Source organism: Lepidochelys kempii, chromosome 3 (genome assembly GCF_965140285.1).
Source record: "Lepidochelys kempii isolate rLepKem1 chromosome 3, rLepKem1.hap1, whole genome shotgun sequence".
Classification (NCBI taxonomy): Eukaryota; Metazoa; Chordata; order Testudines; family Cheloniidae; genus Lepidochelys; species Lepidochelys kempii.
In genome coordinates this window covers 127,082,050-127,102,025 of record NC_136382.1, presented here as the reverse complement: position 1 = coordinate 127,102,025, position 19,976 = coordinate 127,082,050, and the positions used below count along the sequence as shown (strand labels likewise).

The following is a 19,976-nucleotide window of genomic DNA, read 5'->3' as shown; positions in this document are numbered from 1 at the left end:
GCCATGTAACCCACCCCAATAGTGAAGAATGGGGGTATGAGGCATGCAGACTACAAATCCCATGAGGTGCTGTGGCAGCTGACGCATACCCAAAGTAAAGTCATACTGACCAAAAACAACCTGAAATGAAATATTTAGTTTAGATTTTCCTGATGGAAAATTGGCACATTATTTTCAAAATAATTCCCGCTGAAAATTTTGATTTTGCAGAAACTGCATTTTCTATCAAAAAAATATTTTGACAGAAAATTCCTGACCAGGTCTAATATTGAGCTCTGTACAAAAAGCATCTCTGTATAGCAGATATGTTCGAATGCAATAGGCCATCAATTACAGAATGTATTTTTCACAAGTCAAACTAAGCAAAATCTTGACAGGCTTCCCAGCCTAGTGTCAAAAATATGAAATAGCTAATTGCAAAAAATGTCAGGGTTAATTCTCCAAACAAACTGGAGCTCTAGAAGCCAAGAGTCCTCGAACTGTCAGAAGTCTCTGTGTGCATTTTGGTGAATTAGATATGAATTAATCTGACTATAATAATTGTCAGAGCCTCAAAAGGTTTGGGGATTTGATAAACATATAGAAGCTTGGATGCTTATCCAAACCTGTATGCATGAGTTAGGGGGACCAGACAGCAAGTGCGAAAAATCAGGACGGGGGTGGGAGGTAATAGGAGCCTATATAAGAAAAAGACCCCAAAATCGGGATTGTCCCTATAAAATCGGGACATCTGGTCACCCTAGCCTGAGTATATCACTCTTTCTTCTTTGAGTGCTGGTCCCTGTGTGTATTCCACTGTGAGTATGCATGAGTTCCATGCACCTGAGACCAGGGAATTCGTGAAAGTCTCTTATTCCATGCCAGCACCCCTGCCCTCCTCATGCTCCGCACCAAGAGCATAAGGGGCAGGGCAGACTAACCACCTCTCAAGTTCCTTCTTACTGCTTCATGGTCTGAGTTGGAATCCTCCAGTGTCCAGAGCTGATCGTTCTCTTTTCCTGTAAATATTCAAATTATGCTGTTATCAGGGATTTTTAATTGCTAGTTAGTGTTTTATAGCTCCCCAGTTACCCAGTGTTAGAATCCCCACCCTGGAAACTCTCCTAGTCACCTGGCGGGGGGGGGGGGTACTTAGATTTTGCCCAGGATATTGGACTTCAAAAACTGTCTCCTGCCCCCACTCCTGTTCAGTCAGCAACAACCACCAGGGTTCCCTCTGCTGCCTCAGAGATGCTCACAGCTCTGCTAAGTGCAGTACCTGCCACTCTTTTCCCAGCCAAATGTGGCAAGCATGGGAATTTCAGCTTTGGAAGTACCTTATACATTGGCCAGAGTCAGCAAGAAGCATGCTCTCTAGTACTATGTCTGACTCCAAAGTGGAGACAGGAGAGGGAAGGACCCTTTGGTTGGGCCCCCTTCTGAGAGTAAGGGGCACTCTCATAGATGTAAAAGCAGATCCACTTCTAGACTCTCAAAGAGGAGAGATCCCTCCCCAACCTTTCCCAAGTCAGGTGAACCTTCATGCTCAGTTCATAACATCTGAGGCCCTCCTAAAACTTAATGGCATCTTCAAAAGACACATAGGAGCAAGATTTCTTCTGTATTGGCATCTGCATCAACTTGAACACTGGCTGTGGTAGCACCTAAAATGAAGCACTGGGACAAGAAGGACAAGGAACCACTGGTACTGTCAAAAACTGCATCGACAGAGACTCAATCATCGGTGGTACCATCATGGTCACATAAGGAACCACCATGTATACCTACTAAGGTGGCACAGAGTGACAAGACACAGCCTCCAAAGGTGCAGGTGACTTATACCACTCTGGACTATATCTTTGACCTCCCACATCTACAATTTCCCTAGTTATTGGGACTGATTCTCACCACAGAGATACAAATGCCTGTGGAGTCCGGGACTCTGGGAGAAGTCTATCCCCCGCCCAGTTCACTAGCCATGGTTTCCTATCCACATATCTGTTGGCACCACCACTTGACTCGGATCCAACCTTTGCATCTTTGGGAGAGTTGGATGTGCCAATGGAATCAGTTTCATTTACACTCAGGGAATTCATCCCAGACAGGGGATTGAGAATCTCCTGGAGCCAACCTCAGATGCACAGACCAGAACTACTTCCTCGGGACCAGTGATATCTAATGCCTGGCGGACCACCACTTTCAACCTCTTTACTGGCCTTATTAGGGCCCTTGGGACCCTGATACGTATTACACAGAATCTGTCTGTTCAGACAAGGAATCTTACTACCCCTCTGTCCTCCAAAAGGAGCAGTCTGAACCCCCTGAGCCCACAGAAGAAGGGGAAGATGAGCCAGATCCACCAATACTGCCACTTCCAACAGGGGTATCATCCTCATCACCTGAAGAGGAAGTCACTCTGTCTCCCCTGGACAGTCATAGACAGTTTCAGGAGCTGTTACATAGAATGGTGGAAGAGCCCAGATCTCCTTAGAAGAGGTGAAAATCCTCAGCAGAAACTCCAGGATATCTTCCCACTCCTGGGCTCCAGTCAGGTTGCACTGCAGTAAATGAAGTCATACCAGAACTGGCAAAGGCTCTATAGCACATGCCAGCTACCTGTGCCCCTGCCCCCAAGAGGGTAAAGAAGCAGCCCTTTGTCCCAGCTAAGGGACATCCTGCCCCAAACTCCTTAGTGGTCCAGGCAGCCACTGAACGATCCGGACAATACCACTGGAGGGCCATGTCTGCAGATAAGGACACTTGCATTTCAATCTTATGGAGAGGAAGGTGCTTATGTACACCATACTGGCATTTCAAATCTCAAACTATCCGGCCTTTCACACCAAATGCAATTTCCTGAATTACTCCAAGTTTCTGGACTCTTGGGACAAGTTGCTTCAGGAGGATAAGGCTCAGTGTCAAGACCTTATTGACAAGGGCAAACTAGTGGCAGAACCTCTTCATAAGATGCAACTGATGTGGCTGGTACAGCATCAAGATCCATGGCAACTGCCACTGCGATGTGATGGGAATCATGGCTACACTCTTTGGGGTTCCCAGGGAGATCCCAAAACCTGTTATGGACTTACCCTTTGATGAGACTAATCTTTTTAATGAGAAGATGATTGAGTCTTTGCACTTGTTGAAAGACACTAGGTCAACCCTCCACTCCTTGGGTATGTATCCACCTGGCCCAAAGGGAAAATATCATAACCAACTCTACAAAAGGAATCCCTTACCACAGAGATTTTTGACATGATGCTAGAGAGCTGAGAACCAATATCAATGCCATCTCCACCCAATTTTGAGATCCATTTTGGGGTCTGCCTAGCAAAATTTTCCCACAACTGGGTGGCAATAACAATAGACAAGTGGGTACTGGATATCATCCATTCCGCTATACCATCAAGATTCTCTACCTACCTCCCCCAGAACCCCCTTCCATATCCCTTGTCAGGAACCACTCTCATGAGGGGATCCTCCTTCAGGATGTACAATCTGTTCTCTATTGGGGAGCAATACAGCAGGTACCCCCTCAACATTGGGGGAAAGGGTTCCATTCAAAATATTTCCTAGTCCCTAAGAAGAAAGGAGGCTAGAGACTCATTCTTGACTTGCTTTGACTCAACGTTTTTATTCACAAGCTGAAATCTGTATGGTTACATTGTCATCAACAGTACCATCCCTAGAAAAAGGCACATGGTTCACAGCTCTCCATATGAAAAACACATACTTTTATGTGGATATTCACCCTTCTCACAGACTCAAGTAATAAAAATATGGAGAATTCTAACCTGGCGCATACCATAACATTTATAGGAGCATCCTTGGATTCAATCAGGGTGAAGGCCTGTCTCCTCATGGACAGATTTTGTGAAATGGGCACTCTGAAAGACCTAGTTACACACAGCCCTCAAACATCAGTTGGGATATGCCTTACTCTCCTGGGTCACCTGGCATCATATATTTGTGTGATGCCATTTGCCAGACTTCACTCCCATTGCCTGGAAGCTTGGCTTCAAAGGTGAAGGCCTCTCTTGCATGGTGGCAGGACACTGGACACATGTGCATGGGAGTTCCCTTTCTGTCCCCACATCCAATAAGATGATAATTAGACTGCTCCCTGACAGGCTCGGAAGCCCACATGGACAATCACACAGCACAAGACATGTAGACACAACTTAAAAGCCCAGAATGAATATAAATCTTCTGGAACTGGGAGCAGTACAAAAATCTTGCAAAGCATTTCTGCCATTCACACACTTCCAGCACATCCTGATAATGTTGGATAACATAACTACTATTTTCTATATAAACAAGCAAGGAGGGGCATGCTCCATCCCCCTCTCTGTAGAAGCAGTCAACTTACGGAACTGTCATATACAGAACCACAACACCCTTTCAGCAGTCTACCTCCTGGGCATCCAGAACTCACTGGCGGACAGCCTCAGCAGGTATTTTGCCACCAACCATGAGTGGGAGTTACACGATTCAATATTAAATAGCATCTTCGCCCAGTGGAGAACCCCCACTTGGGACGAGGCAAACAGGAAGTGCAACGTATACTGCTCCAGGAGAGCTCAAGGTCAGTACTCCAGGGATGATTATCTCCTTCTGGGGGCTGGTTTTAAGGAAGCCGGACTTTTCCCATTGAAATGGCTGTCCGTTATTGCAATGTCATTCTCAACTCTCCCCATGCCCATTCTTCTTTTCCAAGATGTTGTCACTTGGCCATAAACATCTGCTCCGTGCTGATGCTGACATTATGCTATATCAGGGATGGGCAAACTTTTTGGCCCAAGGGCCACATTGAGGTTCCTGACCTCCCCTCTCCCCCCGAACCTCTGCCCCATCCAACCGCCCCCTGCTCACTGTCCCCTAACTGCCCCTTGGGACTCCCTGCTCCTTATCCAACCCCCCTGCTTCCCACCTCCTTACCATTCCCCTCAGAGCAGCAGGACTGGCAGCTGTGCGGCACAGCGAGCTGAGGCTGTGGGGGAGGGGAAACCGCAGGGGAGGGGCCGGGGGCGAGCCTCCCTTACCAAAAGCTCAAGGGCTGGGCAGGATGGTCCTGCAGGCCAGATGTGGCCCGTGGGCCGTAGTTTGCCCACCTCTGTGCTATATAATAGCTTGCCTCAGGGACGTTATTTAAGCAAACAGAACATTAAAATTTCGGATAGTAATGTAGCATAAATGATAACACATGCCATATATTAGAGTAATTCACCCATTACAGAAACCGTACATTAAGGAGAATCTTCCTGCATGTAAAGAGTGGGAAACGCATATGTTCGGCTCCATTAAATATTTTGAAAAATCAGCTAATTTATGAAGTTGTTTTATTTCTTAAGAGTTAGCTTAAAATATTCTTTCCAAACGCTAATGAAGTTGAACTCTCAGCTCTTATTGTGGCTTGAAGGTTAATGCAAACATTATATTTGTGTTTAAACATATTAATTATTGAGGGTGTTCTGTTTTAATCAGATCAGCCCTTTGAAGCCAGAAGACAGCAATGCTGATAGAAGAGGGAACATGGTCTAGTGATGAAAACAAAGGGCAAGGAGTCAAATCGAAGCTCTTTTCCAAGTTCTGGCATAAAGCACGCTGTGTGATCTTGGTTAGCTCATAGAGGATCTGACCCAAAGCCCATTGAAATCAACAGGAGTCTTTCAGTTTATGTCAGTGGGCTTTGGATCACCCCGAAAAACTTTGTTCCTCAGTCTACTCATCTATCAAACAGATATAATTACCTACTGGATGGGAGTATTGTGAGTCTTAAGTCATTAATGTTTGGGAAACATCTATGAGATATTGGGGTGGAAAGTGGTGTGGGGTACAAAGTACTATTATTACCAGTTACCAATGTAGTCTTCCATATGTGCTCCCTCCCTCTCCAACATGAGCACACCTACCCAGGAATGCTTATCTATACATGCCCTCCCCCAATCCCTAGTAATATCCCTTGTTTCTTATTTCACCTGCAAGTGCCTAACCCGTACTCATCTGCAGAACCCTCTTGCTATCTCTCTTTGGCAAGTTCTTATCTTCCCTGTCATTTTCCCAGCCAGCTGCTACACCGTCCTTTTCCAGTCATGACAAATGACAAGACATCAACTTGTCGTCTGTTTAGACTGTAAGCAGCTTGCGCCAGCAACTGTCTCTATTTTGTGTCTTGTGTGGCATCAAGCACATTGTTGGTTCTTACCAAATAATAAAAACTAATAACAAAGTGACCCTTTCCCTCAGCACCACCTAACAAAGGCCACAAATGCTTGGTTCCTACTGTCATCTGCAAATTCATGGACTCATAGAATTTAAGGTCAGAAAGGACCATCATGACAATGTATTCTGACCTCCTGCACATCGCAGGCCATCGAACCTCACCCACCCACTGCTGTCGTAGATCTTAACCTTGGGCTGAGTTACTGAAGTCTTCAAATCATGGTTTAAAGACTTCAAGTTACAGAGAATCCACCATTTACTCTAGTTTAAACCAGCAAGTGACCCATGTCCCATACTGCAGAGGAAGGCAAAAAACCCCAGGGTCTCTGCTAATCTGACCCAGGAGAAAATTCCTTCCTGACCTCAAATATGGCGATCTCTTATACCCTGAGCATGTGGGCAAGACCAACCAGGTAGATACCTGGGAAAGAATTCTCTGTGGTAACTCAGAGCAATGTTCCCTCTAATTTTTAACAGGCCTTGTGCACAAAAAATTTCTTCTGTGCTGCTGCTGAAGCAAAAAAAAAAAAAGCCAACGCCAAAGCCAGAGTGTGCGTTGTGTGTCGCCATGTACACAGGGTTTAAGATCTGTGTGCGAGTGCACACATGCACAACTGAGAGGGAACAGTGATTCAGAGCTCTCCCCATCTAAACTGCCATCACCAGCCACTTGAAACTGCCTGCACACCTACACACTGCCTCCCCAGAAAACACTCTGGCCCAGCCTTGAAGAGCAGCCAATTCCCAGGGGCACACCTCGCTTGAAATGTTGTGCCATTCTGGAGCTAAAGGATGCATTTTGTTTTGACCCCAGATCATAATAATTAAAAATGGCAAAGACTTACTAGGACATAGATCTAATCAGCAGGAGCAGCTGCTGCATCCTCAAGTATATCACTCCCTGCCAGTGTAGCACATAGCTCCCCTGACAGAGGACATGCTAAAGAAGTGTGTGATCCTGCACTTGGACCTGACTGCTGCTATGGTATGTTATTATATCACTGATCGTTCTCTATCTTTGTTCTCGTAGAAACTATATAGGAAAGAAATCAAGCCACCTTTTAAACCAGCAGTGGGACGGCCAGAAGACACATTTCATTTTGACCCGGAGTTCACATCACGGACCCCTACAGGTTAGCATCAATCATGAGATGGAACAGAAGTGATGGATATTTTCAGTTAATAGCTCCACCCCCATTGAAGTCAGTAGGCCTGATCTTTTGTGGCATCAGTGGGCTTTGTCGGGTCAAGCAAACAGGAAGCTGTGAGTGCTCAGCATTTCTCAGGAACAAGCCCATAGTTACTTCTCCAACTTGTCACTGGGTACGTCATCCAGAAAGGAAAGGTGCATGATATTACTGAAACGAAAGAAAAATTGCAGTTCTAGTTTGATTTTTTTTATTTTATTTTATTTTTTGCTTAGGTTAAATAAGTTTAACTCTTTTAAATGACGACAATTTCAAAGGATTTGGCCGCTGTGCAAGTTAGTATGTAACTGTGTTACACCGGTGTCTGATTAAACTGTGAAATGCCCTAGAACACTCTGACCAGTGGAACTTGATGAATGGTAACCCTGATGGAGAGTCAAATTCTCTGCTGGCAAATCTCTAGTGAAGCCAGTGGATTTATGCCTGCAGAGAATTTGGCCCATAACATCCAAGTTGTTAATGACCAATAAATGCTCCAGATGGGACTGTTGCTCCTATTTTTATTTATAATTTCCACTTCAGACTAGCGATAACATATGCCAGGCAGTATATTTTAGGGCAGCTGTTACCCTTATGGGTCAGTCTTCTGAGCACACAACAGTGGTACCAGTAACCTCGTAAGCACTAATCCCAGCTGCAACACTGACTCTCTGTGACCTTGGACAAATCATTTAACCACTCTGCCACAGTTTCCCTATCTGCAAAATGGACACAATAATACTTAACTATGTGCCCCACCAGGGTGAAGAGTTACTTTTTATTGTTTGTAAAGCCCTTTGAAGATGGTAAATGCTATAGATAACGTTAAGAATTATAATAAGATTGCAGCCTCTGGCTTCAAACTTCAACCCCCAGCTTGTCCCAGAATTATAATGAGAGTTATAAGAAATGAGTGAATCAGTTCTGATAAGAATAAAACCACTAGAGATGGGTCATGGCACTTAGACCCAAAGCTGAACTTTCCCATCATTTTGGTTTGGGCTGATCGTAGTTTTGCCTACGGCCTCTCTCTTAAAACTAATTCGAACCTTCGCCTAAAGCTTGACTCAAAACTTCTTTCATGGTGTGAAAATGCTTGTAACACTTTATTTTGATCACCCCTTTACACTTCCTAATTTTTTGCTACAATCAGGCTCTTGAGGGCAGTGCAGGCAGAGGGAGAGCTGCATGCCCTGTAGGGTATAAGACATTTTTACACCACTATTTGTACATTTAATTCAGATCTCTATGGAACCTGGAGGCATATCTGAAATGCTGGAAACTTCACAAGCTAGTCTGTTTTTGTGAGATTTGTGATCTGGCAGCTAGTTTGAAGAAAGTGAGATACACCTTTGGACGTCTAAATGCTTTTGGGGTTCACACTCTGCCAGTTTTATTGGCATGAAAACCATTGTCTGCACAAGTGTGCTGATGAACAAAATTACAGTTTATACTATATATGTTCGCAGGTATTTTCTGATCATTAACTGTCAGATTCAATTTGATATTTTGTGCAAAACAGACTTACATGGGGACTCTTTTTTAAATGATTGGGCCTGAGCCCCATTTACATTAAGACCCTCTTCCACTGCCAGGGCACAAGTGATTACAGCACAGGAACACCTACCTGCACTACAGGGGTGAAAGTAAGTCTAGTGACTTACCGGTACGGGGCTGGGCTGGGGCCGGCTCTGGCCCCCGGAAGCGGCGGGGCCTCGGGCAGAAGGGGTGGGGCAGGGGGAGGTCAGAGCCAGCCTTGGCCCATCCTGTACCGGCAAGTGCCTCCTTCCCCCTCCCTGGGGTAACAGCGGCAGCCGGGGGCTCTGGCAGCGGTTTAAAAGGCCCTGGGCGGTAGTGGCAGCCTGGGCCCTTTAAATCGTCCCCAGAGCCCTGCCGCCACTTCCCCAGGGCTCCAGCAGCAGGGCTCCGGGGACAGGGCTCTGACCGCCACTACTGCCCCAGGCCCTTTAAATCGTCCTCGGAGCCTGCCGGAGCCCTGGGGAAGCAGCAGCGGGGCTCCAGGGACGATTTAAAGGGCCCAGGGCTCGGCCGCCGCTACCGCCCAGGGCCCTTTAAATCGCTGCCCCAGCCCCACCGCTGCTACCCCAGGGCTCCAGCAGCAATTTAAAGGGCCGGGGGCTCCAGCCGCTGCCGAGAGCCGCAGGCCCTTTAAATTGCGCCTGGGGAAGCCGATCCACCCCGGTACGGCGCACCGGCTCTTGCTTTTACCTCTGCTGCGCGAGCTTTAATCTAGCTACCGAAGGTAACAGGAGTAGTGAAGATGTGGTGGCACAGGCTTCAGCATGGGCTAGCTGCCCCAGTACGGTCCCACCAGGGAACCCGGGGGCATGCTCAGGCTGCTAGCCCATGCTGGAGCCTGAGCTGCCACATCTCCACTACTCCTGTTACCTTCGGTAGCTCGGTTAAAGCTCGTGCAGGTACGCCTATGCGCACTACAGTCACACCTTAATTTGCAGAGTAAATGTATCCTTAGCCTACATAAGAATCAGGTCTAATATTTTTTTAATGGGTGTAAATGTGATCTGTTGCCACTTTAAGACCCCCTTACACTTCCAGAGAAGGGTAAAGGGGCCGCCATATAAATAAAAATCAAGCCCATCTACAGCAGTCCTTGTCCCAGGACCATATCTTTGCCCACTGAAATAATTTATTTTGTTAAGTAAAAGAGAAGGAAACAGTGAACAAACCCATGGTTCCCGTACATCCTTTGGGTCTGTTGAAACTGTAAACGAATTAAGCTTTTCTGTTGTGGTTTATTATGTTTATTATGTTATGTACTATGAAGCTTCTGTGTTGTGGGTCATTATGTCAGCCTTTTACTGTAACGTAATTTTAGCCTTCTAGTCACAATTAATCATCATAATAACTATATCTTAATTTAATGTGATTGATTATGTTCTAGCAATAAGTGAAATTATATTACAGAAGCCTAGGATTTGTATCAGTTACTGTTCAAATTTTATAGTTTCTTGTCATTGATGTGTATCCATTAGGATCCAGGTTATTCCCTGCAGTAAAGGGGTGTCTACTTGCTAAATTCCTGCAGCATAAATATATAATTTGTCCTAAATGTTTTGTGGACATCAAAAATGCTTGGACAAGTGTGATTCTAGGGTAATGGATTTTTGCTGGATAAGTGATTTGTGCAATATGAGGTTGCTTAGGATTAAAGAGTTTCAGATAAATATGTGTATGTGAATTTAAAAAGTATAATAAGCATTAGGTATCGTCTGCTTAAATGCAATAGGATAGGCCAGGAATAGCCAATAGACGGATCGTGAGCCACATCTGGGCCAGCAGATGCTTTTGAATGGACCCCAAAATATTTGTATTTACTTATTATCATTATTATTTTCTCTGAGTCCGGACGTTGGCTATACCTTGACCAAGAAATTTGGACCTTGACAAAAAATAATTAGCTACCCCTGGGGTGGGTTTTGAAGAGTTCCACTTTCTAAGAACCTATATAATAAAATTATATTACAGAGTGCTTCACTGTGTGAATTCATACGTCAATGATGAAATGAAAAAACGATGTAGTGAAGCTTGGACAGGGTCCACCTCCATTATACTTGTGTCCACCCAATGTTTAGGTGAATTCTTTGGTTTTATGAACACTCTAATCCCCAGATTAATGTGAACGATCTACTTCAGCATACTGTGGTGTCTGATAAAGAACCAGCTGGCTGTGTACCTACTGCAGGTACTAGGATGGGCAGGCCTAGGCCTACTCAAAACTAAAGGCCCACTCCCTAAGCCACGGTGGAGGAACCACAAGGCCCAGACCACAACTGAGTTTGAGAGAGAAAAAAGGATAATGCAGGGAGGGGAGTCAAGATTATAGGGCCAAAATGAGGGATCCAGAGGGGGACATCAAGCAGAGAATAGCATCCACCACTGCTCCAAGGAATACAAGGAGCCAGTGGACACGGCCCAGAGACATGAAGCAACAAGAGAATGGAAACAGTCCCCACAGTCTTAGAGAAGCCTCTCTACACCCCAACTCTGGTCAAGCTTCTTCCTCCTGCTCTGCTGGATGACCCTTTGACCAGCACCAGGAGGAGGTTGACAAGGAGGTCTCACGATTTTGGTGGGCCATGGATGGGGTGTGCAAATACAAGGAGGTGTAGGTGTCTGGAGGAGGCAGAAAAGGGGCTGCAGCCTGACAAACTCTACATAAATGTGTGCCAGGGTCTCCCTCTCGCTGCTTGGCTGTGTAGATCTACACTTGAAGGAGTATATTATACAGAAACTGTCTTAATCATAGGAGCACATTGTATGTCTAATGGGGTCAAACAGGAGCTTGTTTTACTGTTTCCTTTCTGCCATGATTCAGACCTGAGAATCACCTGTCCTGTCACTAATGACAAACCCAAACAGACAGTGCTATAAAGATGGCCTATATCTTGGTCATGATAATTCTGTTGCTGAGTTTTATTGAGGCTGCCAGAGAGAAATAAAAACAAATTACAAGCATAACCTGATTTTACATGCTGTCAGTTCTTCCTGAATGAGTTCTCCTATCTGGAAAATATTTGTTTATCAGTTTTGTCCCCAATAACTTACCAGTTGAATAATTTGCTACATCAGAAGTTGTTTTGTGTGGTCTAGGATAGAACAGACAACTAGGAGTCAGGATTGCTAGGTTCTGTTGTGAGCCAGATATTCCTGTGTGACTTTGTCACTTCATCTCTGTGTCTGTTTCTCTGTCTGTAAAACAAGGATTACAAAGCTTACCTCCCAAGGAGTACTGTGAAATTGAGTTAATTGATGTCTGTAAAGTACTTTGAGATCTTCTTATGAAAGATGCTATGGACGTGCAAAATGATTTTTTTTAACAGTTTGAGAGATCAATGTGCATTTGAGAGACTCAATGTGGGGAGATTAAAGTCACGTTTATAGACATACTAGCTAGTTGTGGTCAACTTTTGATGTTGCAAACAAAATAATTAGTGCAGTTGTTGAAGAAGAAATTGGCTGTGGATTATGCGCAGTAGTTAGCTTTTAAGTGGAAAGGCATAGGGGTCGTAGAATTTGGAGCAGGAGCTGAGTTCTCCTGAAGTTCAAGTGTGTTCAGATTTGGTTTTGATTTGGGCCTGTCCCCACTCTAAAATGTTCATTTCCTACTTTTTTATTGACCGGGTTTGTAAAACTGATGTGATGCACACGCCAGTGCAGCATCTGATTTTGCATGAGGCCTGGTGATTCAGTGTGAGCATTTGGAAAGAGAGAACTCTCCGATATGCTGAGAGATGAACAGCCAGCTCAGATAATTTTAAAAAACATACACGATCTTTCTCACACTCTGGAGATGGGTCTGACTCATTGTGTTTATTTCTCATCGATGTCAAAGCTAAGAATGATCCCTGATGAAGTACCTAGCAGCTGCAAGCTGGGCTGCACTAACCTCTGCAGCATTGGGCAGATCATATTTCCTCTTAACATGTTGGTTATATGCTGGCCTCCAAAGAACTGTTCAGAGCATCTCTTTCTCTGTTCATTATTCTTACTGCATTTCTAGGGAAAATGTTCAGACTGGGAAATGTTTACCTTGCTGGGTAATTCCAGGGCACTAAGGGCCATGAACAACTGGGCATGCCATGCCCATTTACATCAATTAACACTGCTATTGATGTCAACAGAGGTTGCACTCAAGAATCAAGAGTTCTATACCTGGCCCTAAGAGGATGTATGCTCTTTGCTCAGGTGAAACTGGATGTCCTACAAGTTTTCTACCAGGAGATACTTTAGTAAGGGAGGTTTAGCTGCTTAAGCTTTTCGTAGAAAAATACTTGCTTTGTAACTGAAGGAAGTATCGGAAAAACAATGAAAGGGGGAAAAATAAGTAGGCTAAAATAGCATGGGTTTTCGAATACTCATCTAGTTAAAATCCAGGGACAGTACCAGTAGCTATTACTGAGCCCTGTTATTTGCTTTGTTTAAAAATGTTCATAAGTGTTCATTTAAAAAATGATAACACAATGTGACTCTTTTTTTCCTTGCTATGACAGATTAATTATTGGGCTGGCTACCAGAGAATGTTGTATGGGTGTGTGACTCAAATGGCAGAAGATTTAAACTTTTTAAGACCCAGATCATTCCTTTCCATGGGTTTTAGTGAGATAGGGTCTCAAGGGAAAGAAATATCCCTGAAGATCCTTTCAGAGTAGTCAGCCCAGTTGGTCTATCCAAGGACAACCCTACATGCTCTCTCTCTCCTGCTCCGCATGGAATAGGGGGCTGCTCCAACCCCTAAACCTGCTAGATTTCCACCAGACCAGGAACCAGCTGTGCAGAGGCACCATACATCTGCCATTGCTCCAGACCTGTGGTTTCCCCCCACTCCGCTGATCCAGACAACACATCTCCATTCATGCTACTCTACACTCCTTCTAGTTGTGGCAATTCCCAGGCCTCAGGAGCAGGGTTCCAGGGGCGGAGGGGAATAGTTCAGTAGAACCTCGATTTTATAAACACCAATCTTATGAATGACCATCTTATATGAACCACTTTTCACTGCCAGGAGTAAAGAACCTCCATAACAATAGTGATGTTGATGAAGAACACGTTGACATCCCTTCACATTCCAATGGCTTCAGTGCCTTGTACTGAAGGACAAGAAGAAAGCCAAGCAGTCTGCCACTCTCCAACTTATGCACCATAGCTACTCTAATTTTAGATGTTCAATTTTATAAACTGTTCGATTGTCTGAATTCAGTTCCCAATTAGTTCATAAAGTAGGAGTTCTACTGTCCAGCCATAGGTTGTATTTTTTTCCCCCGGGGAATCTTCCCCAAGGCCAAAGGGAGAGCAGTGTCCCAATCTGCCCACTCCTTCTCACAGCCTGCCCAGCCCCTTTCCTCTCTGCATGGACCCCAGACTTGTGGAGTGCCCTCTGTTGTAATGGTGCTGTGGAAACGGCTGTGCAACAAGACTGCTGTGCAGGAGAGGGGAGATCCATGCATGGATGTTCCCCTCTGTGTTCAGATACAGGACAGGAGGCGGTGATCCACGCATATCAGAGTCTTGAGATGATGACGGAGACTATGAGTGTGTGACGGCTAATTTAGTGGGGTTTGCTGTTAGTGGTGACCTTCATTGCTGCAAATGTTGTACCATTATTCACTTTCTGATCTCTAGTTGTCCAACTCATGTAGCCATACCCTCGTTTCTTCTGCAGATTCCCCTGGTGTTCCTCCCAGTGCCAATGCTCATCATCTTTTTAGAGGATTCAGCTTCATTGCATCCAGCTTGGTGCAGGAGCCTTCACAGCCAGATTTGCACAAAATCACAGTTCATCCAATTGTGCAGGTACTGACACTTTGCATTATACTTCACGTTTGATGAGCAGATATATAGCTGCATAGAACATTTTAAACTACATCAGTCAATCAGCTTATCCATTCCATGTATATTTACATACAGCCCACAGTTTATCCATCCCTAGTCTATTTACATACAGCCCACAGTAGGTGCAAAAAGAGAGATATTCCAAAGGCTTTTAGTTTTACGTTCAACTTTCCTATTTACTGGCATAAAGAAAATGTGAATCATGCAATTTAATTACTGAAACAAAGTGCACTTCTAAATACCTGACACTGAGCTGGCTCAAGGGCATACGAATGGCCATACTGGGTCAGACCGGTGGTCTGTCTGGATCAGTATCATGTCTTCCAAAAGTGCCAGATGCTTCAGAGGAAATAACAGAACAGGGAAATTTATCAAGTGATCCATCCCCTGTCATTGAGTCCCAGCTTCTGACACTCAGAGGTTCACTGATACCCACAGAATCTGGTGCACATCCCTGACCATCTTGGTTAATAGCCATTGATGGACTTATCCTCCATGGATTTATGTAATTCTTTTTAACCGTGTTATAGTTTTGGCCTTCACAATATCCTCTGGCAGTGAGTTCCACAAGTTAACTGTGCATTCTGTGAAGACGTGCACTTCATCATTTTTTTTAAACCTGCTGCCTGTTAATTTCATTGGGTAACCCTTGGTTCCTGTGTTGTATGATGGGGTAAATAACACTTCCTTATTCATTTTCTCCCCACCATTCGTGATTTTATAGACCTCCATCATATCCTCCCCTTAGCTGTCTCTTTTCTATGATGAACAGTCCCAATCTTTTTAATCTCTCTTTGTATGAAAGTTGTTCCATCCCCCTAATAATTTTTGTTGCCCTTCTCTGTACTTTGTCCAAGTCTAATATATCTTTTTTGAGATGCATCTACCAGAACGGCACACAGTATTCAAGATGTGGGCATACCATGGATTTATATAGTGGCATTATGATATTTTCTGTCCTATTATCTGTCTTATCTATCTATCCTCAACACAACACACAGTCAACCTGTGGAACTCATTGCCAGGGGATGTTGTGAAGGCCAAACCAATAATGGGATTCAAAAAAGAATTAGATAAGTTCATAGTGGATAGGTCCATCAATGGCTATTAGCCAAGTTGGTCAGGGATGCAATCCCATGCTCTGGGTGTCCTAGCCTCTGACTGCCAGAAGCTGGTAGTGGACAGCAGAGGATGGGTCACTCAGAGATTGCCTTTTCTTTTCATTCCCTCTGAAGCACCTGGCACTGGCCACTGTCAGAAGACAGGATACTGGGCTAGATGGATCATTGCTGTGACGCAGTATGTCCATTCTTATGTTCTTATCCTTTTCCTAATGGCATAATGGAGAGTAGGACCTGCCCTTGTGTGGGCTACACAGATCTTGGATTCAGGGGCACAGGAGTAAGTGAGAACTGTGTGCAGGGCTGAATTAACCCATCACTGGGCCTGAGGCAAACATACACTTCTGGGTCCCTACTTTGTAACATGAATAAGAACAAACAGCCACTAACTGGAAAGAAGGGGGAAAAACACTTCAGTGACGTTCCCTTCCATACATGTGACTTCAGTAAATTCCCATCCCAGCCTGTTCCCTTACTGCTGTGGGGAAAGGAAGTGGTTTCTTTACCCAATACCCTCCTTTCTCCTTGGCTCTTTTGGGAATGGCAAAATGAGTATCAGTTGTGTGTGAGGACTGTTTCTGCCCACTTACCCATCTGTGCAAATTTGCACGTAAACTAAAAGAACTTCACACACTTGAGTGAGTAGCACTGCGACCACGTGAGCATTTCAATCTGGCACACCAGGTCTTTTCTGATGCACTTCCTGGGGAGTGCCCCTGTTTATGGGATCAGCTTTCATCCCGTTAATATTCTGTGTGATACAGTGAAGTATAATTTTTATATAGCTTGTTTTGTACAATAGTAGCACAAAACACTTCACCTGTAATTACTGAGGCTGGCCAGAAAACAAGAATTCCTATTTGTGAAAAATTTGGAGGATTCAGCATTAGGCTTCATTTCTTATTGGGCCAAAAATGAGACTTCAAAATTCTCTGTGAAAAACCAGACAGACAGACAGACAACCCCCAGAATAGCTAATATCCCAGTGGTTAGGGCACTCACCTGGCACAAGGGGGACCTAGATTCAAGTCTCTCTGCCCTAACTACCATCCTATTGAGTCAGTCTCAATTTCTCCTGTTGGAGCTGTTCCACTTTGTATAAATACTTAAATATTCATTGGGCCAGAGAGAGAGTGTGATTAATTTCTAATGGGAATTGGATCTTCAAATCCCAAATATGGCTAAAAACATCTCAGCCATTGTTTCTAGACATACAATTGTAGTTTACTGAGGAAGGACACCAATAAGGAAGGAGACACATTTATTTAGAAAGTGGCCACAACTTCATTGAACTGAACTTAAATAATTTCTAAGGATAATGGATCCTTGGTAGATGTTTGGACAAGGTGAGCTCAGCAATCCCTTTATTGTCACTGTCCAGGATTATTCTGTTTTTATGGTTCTATAATGTTTGTCTTTTGATTTCCCTTGTTTTGTCTTTCTCCACAGCAGTTACATGGGAACAATATTCATTTTACAGATGGATATGAGATCAAGGAGGACATAGGTGTTGGCTCCTATTCAGTATGCAAGAGGTGTGTGCATAAAGTAACAGAAGCAGAGTTTGCAGTGAAGGTAAGAAATCATCCTGGCAGATGCAAATATATGGTCAAGGCTGCTCCATTACATTTGGCATCAATCTGGCCACGGACTCATTTGTTTTTCAGAAGGATTAGATGTTGAGCTTTAAGGTTCATCCTTCTGATTTAGCCTCAACAAATGAAATTGCAGAAGGAAAGGACCTTTCATTCTCATACAGAATATCAAATCAGTCAGATTTAGATTATTGTTAATCGTTTCAGCCACTCTCCCTGCTACCTAGAGAATAGATTTGAACAGGATCTAAATTGAAATAGCCCCCAAATGAAGAAAAAAACGTTGTGAAGTATATTCCTTATAAATACAAACCACCTTTGTTTCTCATTCTCTGTGGTGTATTAAACTATGACACTTCCTTCGTATAATTCAAGATGTTTGGGAAAGAAATATGCTGCACTCTCATAGTCACCTATGATTAATCAGATTCCATGCCCCTTCTGTCTCGTTGGCATTCAGACACACTACCAATGCACAAAAGAGACCAACGTAGAGATCCAACAGAGAATCAAAATACTAATTAAATAGAATTCAGTTAGACATGAAAGAAAAAGCAAAGGGCTTCAGATTTGGTCGCGTAATCCTGTGAAAACCAAGTCACAAGGTACAGCTGCAGCAAAGAAAGCCAGCAAGGTGCAAGGGTGTATAAAAAGGGAATTATTTTCTAATAGGAAATAACGATCTCTCTGTATAATTCCTTGGTAAGATCACACCTGGAGTGTTAAGTTGCAGCATCTGTTGCCTGTATTAATTAAAGGATACGCAGGTATTAGAGATATCAGAAGATGAAACCCACAGGACTAGCTGATGGTCTGGAGGGTTTATCTTTGGAGGAAAAGTTCCAAATATTAAACATGTTTAGCATCCAGAAGAAAAATAGATTCTAACAAAAAAGCTCATGTATCAGAGAAGTAGACAATTACATGTTCTTTCATTAAGAAAAGGGGATAATGCATGATCATGATTTGAAGATGAAATCAATGGGACTATTTCCAGAGAGATCTGAGTCCTCAATGTGACTTAGGGTAGTAGAATGGCCCAATGATCCTGTATTATCTAGTGGAAACAGGTGCATAAATAAACATAAGGTAAAGGTGGATATTTACTTGAAATCAAATTGTGGTGTGTAGTTAAGTATGTTTGCTGAACTTGCAGTATATGAGGAACTCTAGCAAATTACCTGTCTTCTGAATATTTTCCTTTTGTAAGTTTCAAAATGGATTTGAAACTTAGTTTTGTTGTAAATTGTGCTTTTGCAGGTGAGATCAGGAGATGAGAGTTTCATGATAATTGAGTTTGTTGAGGTCATTGTTGAGGTAGCAGTTGATTACACAACCACATGCTGAAAAGGAGCATGGGCCTGTGTGAACTTGTGAGGTTTTCCATTTAAAGTGAATGGAGAAGTTAAAATTTTCCAGTGTCCACTGTTCTTGTCAACAGATGGTACTGGCTTGTAGTAGGAATAATTTTACTTTAAGGAAATTACATCTGTGCCTGCACAGAAACATGTTTTGAACCAAAAATGTATTTAATATTTTCTTTGTGTCAAATATTTTGATATATTTGGTAGTAAGCATGAAAACAAAGCTCAAAGGGCTAGATACCTTTAGGTACTACTAAGATCCTCAAAACCCCTGCTCAGCTGCCACTTAACTCTGTAGGTGCCTGAAGTCCCTTGGCAACTAAATTTCCATTGTTTAAGTCCCCTAGGGACCTAGCTTCTGCCAGCGAGCATACACACAGCTACCTTAATCTAGGTGCTCGCATGTCGATCAGATGCTTAAATCCCAGTGGGTTCCTCAAATTAAGCGTTTCCCCCACCTATGGGGCCCAAATCTGGGAGGTGTGCCCAGAGCACACCTAGCCCACACAAAAAGGCCAGAGGAGATGATGGCAGTGTCCCCCTTATAGTAGACTAGTCGTTAGCGTACTCATCCAAGACAGTGGAAAACCAGGTTCAGTTCCCCCCCTCTGCCTGATGTGGAGCAGGGATTTGAACTTGAGTCTACTTCCTCCCAAGAGAGTGCCTTGACCTGCAGGATGTTCTGGGGTAGGCCTCAGTCCTGTTGAAGCAGTTCCACTTTGTATAAATAATTAAATGATCTTTGGAGCTGGAGGACTGGAACCTCCAGTGAGTGCCCCAACCACCAGCCTAGAGAGTCATTCTCACTCTTTCTCTGGCGCAGTGTTAGCACTTAAGAGACTATTCCCCCAAGGACAGTGATATCAGCAGCAAAGGAGATAGGAACATGACTTTGTGGAATTACTGCAGGAAGATATGAATAATGTCACTGAGTGAATAATCTCTGCCAATTGCCCAGAGGACACAACACACTATGCTGCACAATCCCTGTTGGGACTTATTTACTATTTCTGTGTAGGAAAATAGATTCTCCAAATATTGAGTCACATTACTGAGACAGAATAACTCAGAGCTGCAGCCAGAAAATACACTCAATAAAAGGAACCCCTGCCTAATCCAGAAACAGTACATGTTTGT

The 19,976-nt window shown here is 43.8% G+C and overlaps 1 protein-coding gene across 7 annotated transcripts in view; it reads left to right on the top strand.

The window, feature by feature from the left end:
- Window positions 1–19,976, top strand: part of RPS6KA2 (ribosomal protein S6 kinase A2) — a 476,226-nt gene that overhangs the window by 417,318 nt on the left and 38,932 nt on the right. For all 7 annotated transcript variants that reach the window (XR_012158128.1, XM_073337900.1, XM_073337901.2 and 4 more), the window contains 3 exons: window positions 7,232–7,334; window positions 14,590–14,720; window positions 17,330–17,455. Coding sequence is in view for 6 of the 7 variants with exons in the window: in XM_073337900.1 (XP_073194001.1) it covers window positions 7,232–7,334; window positions 14,590–14,720; window positions 17,330–17,455 (360 nt within the window). In the remaining variant the exon portion in view is untranslated. The remainder of the gene's footprint in view (window positions 1–7,231; window positions 7,335–14,589; window positions 14,721–17,329; window positions 17,456–19,976) is intronic.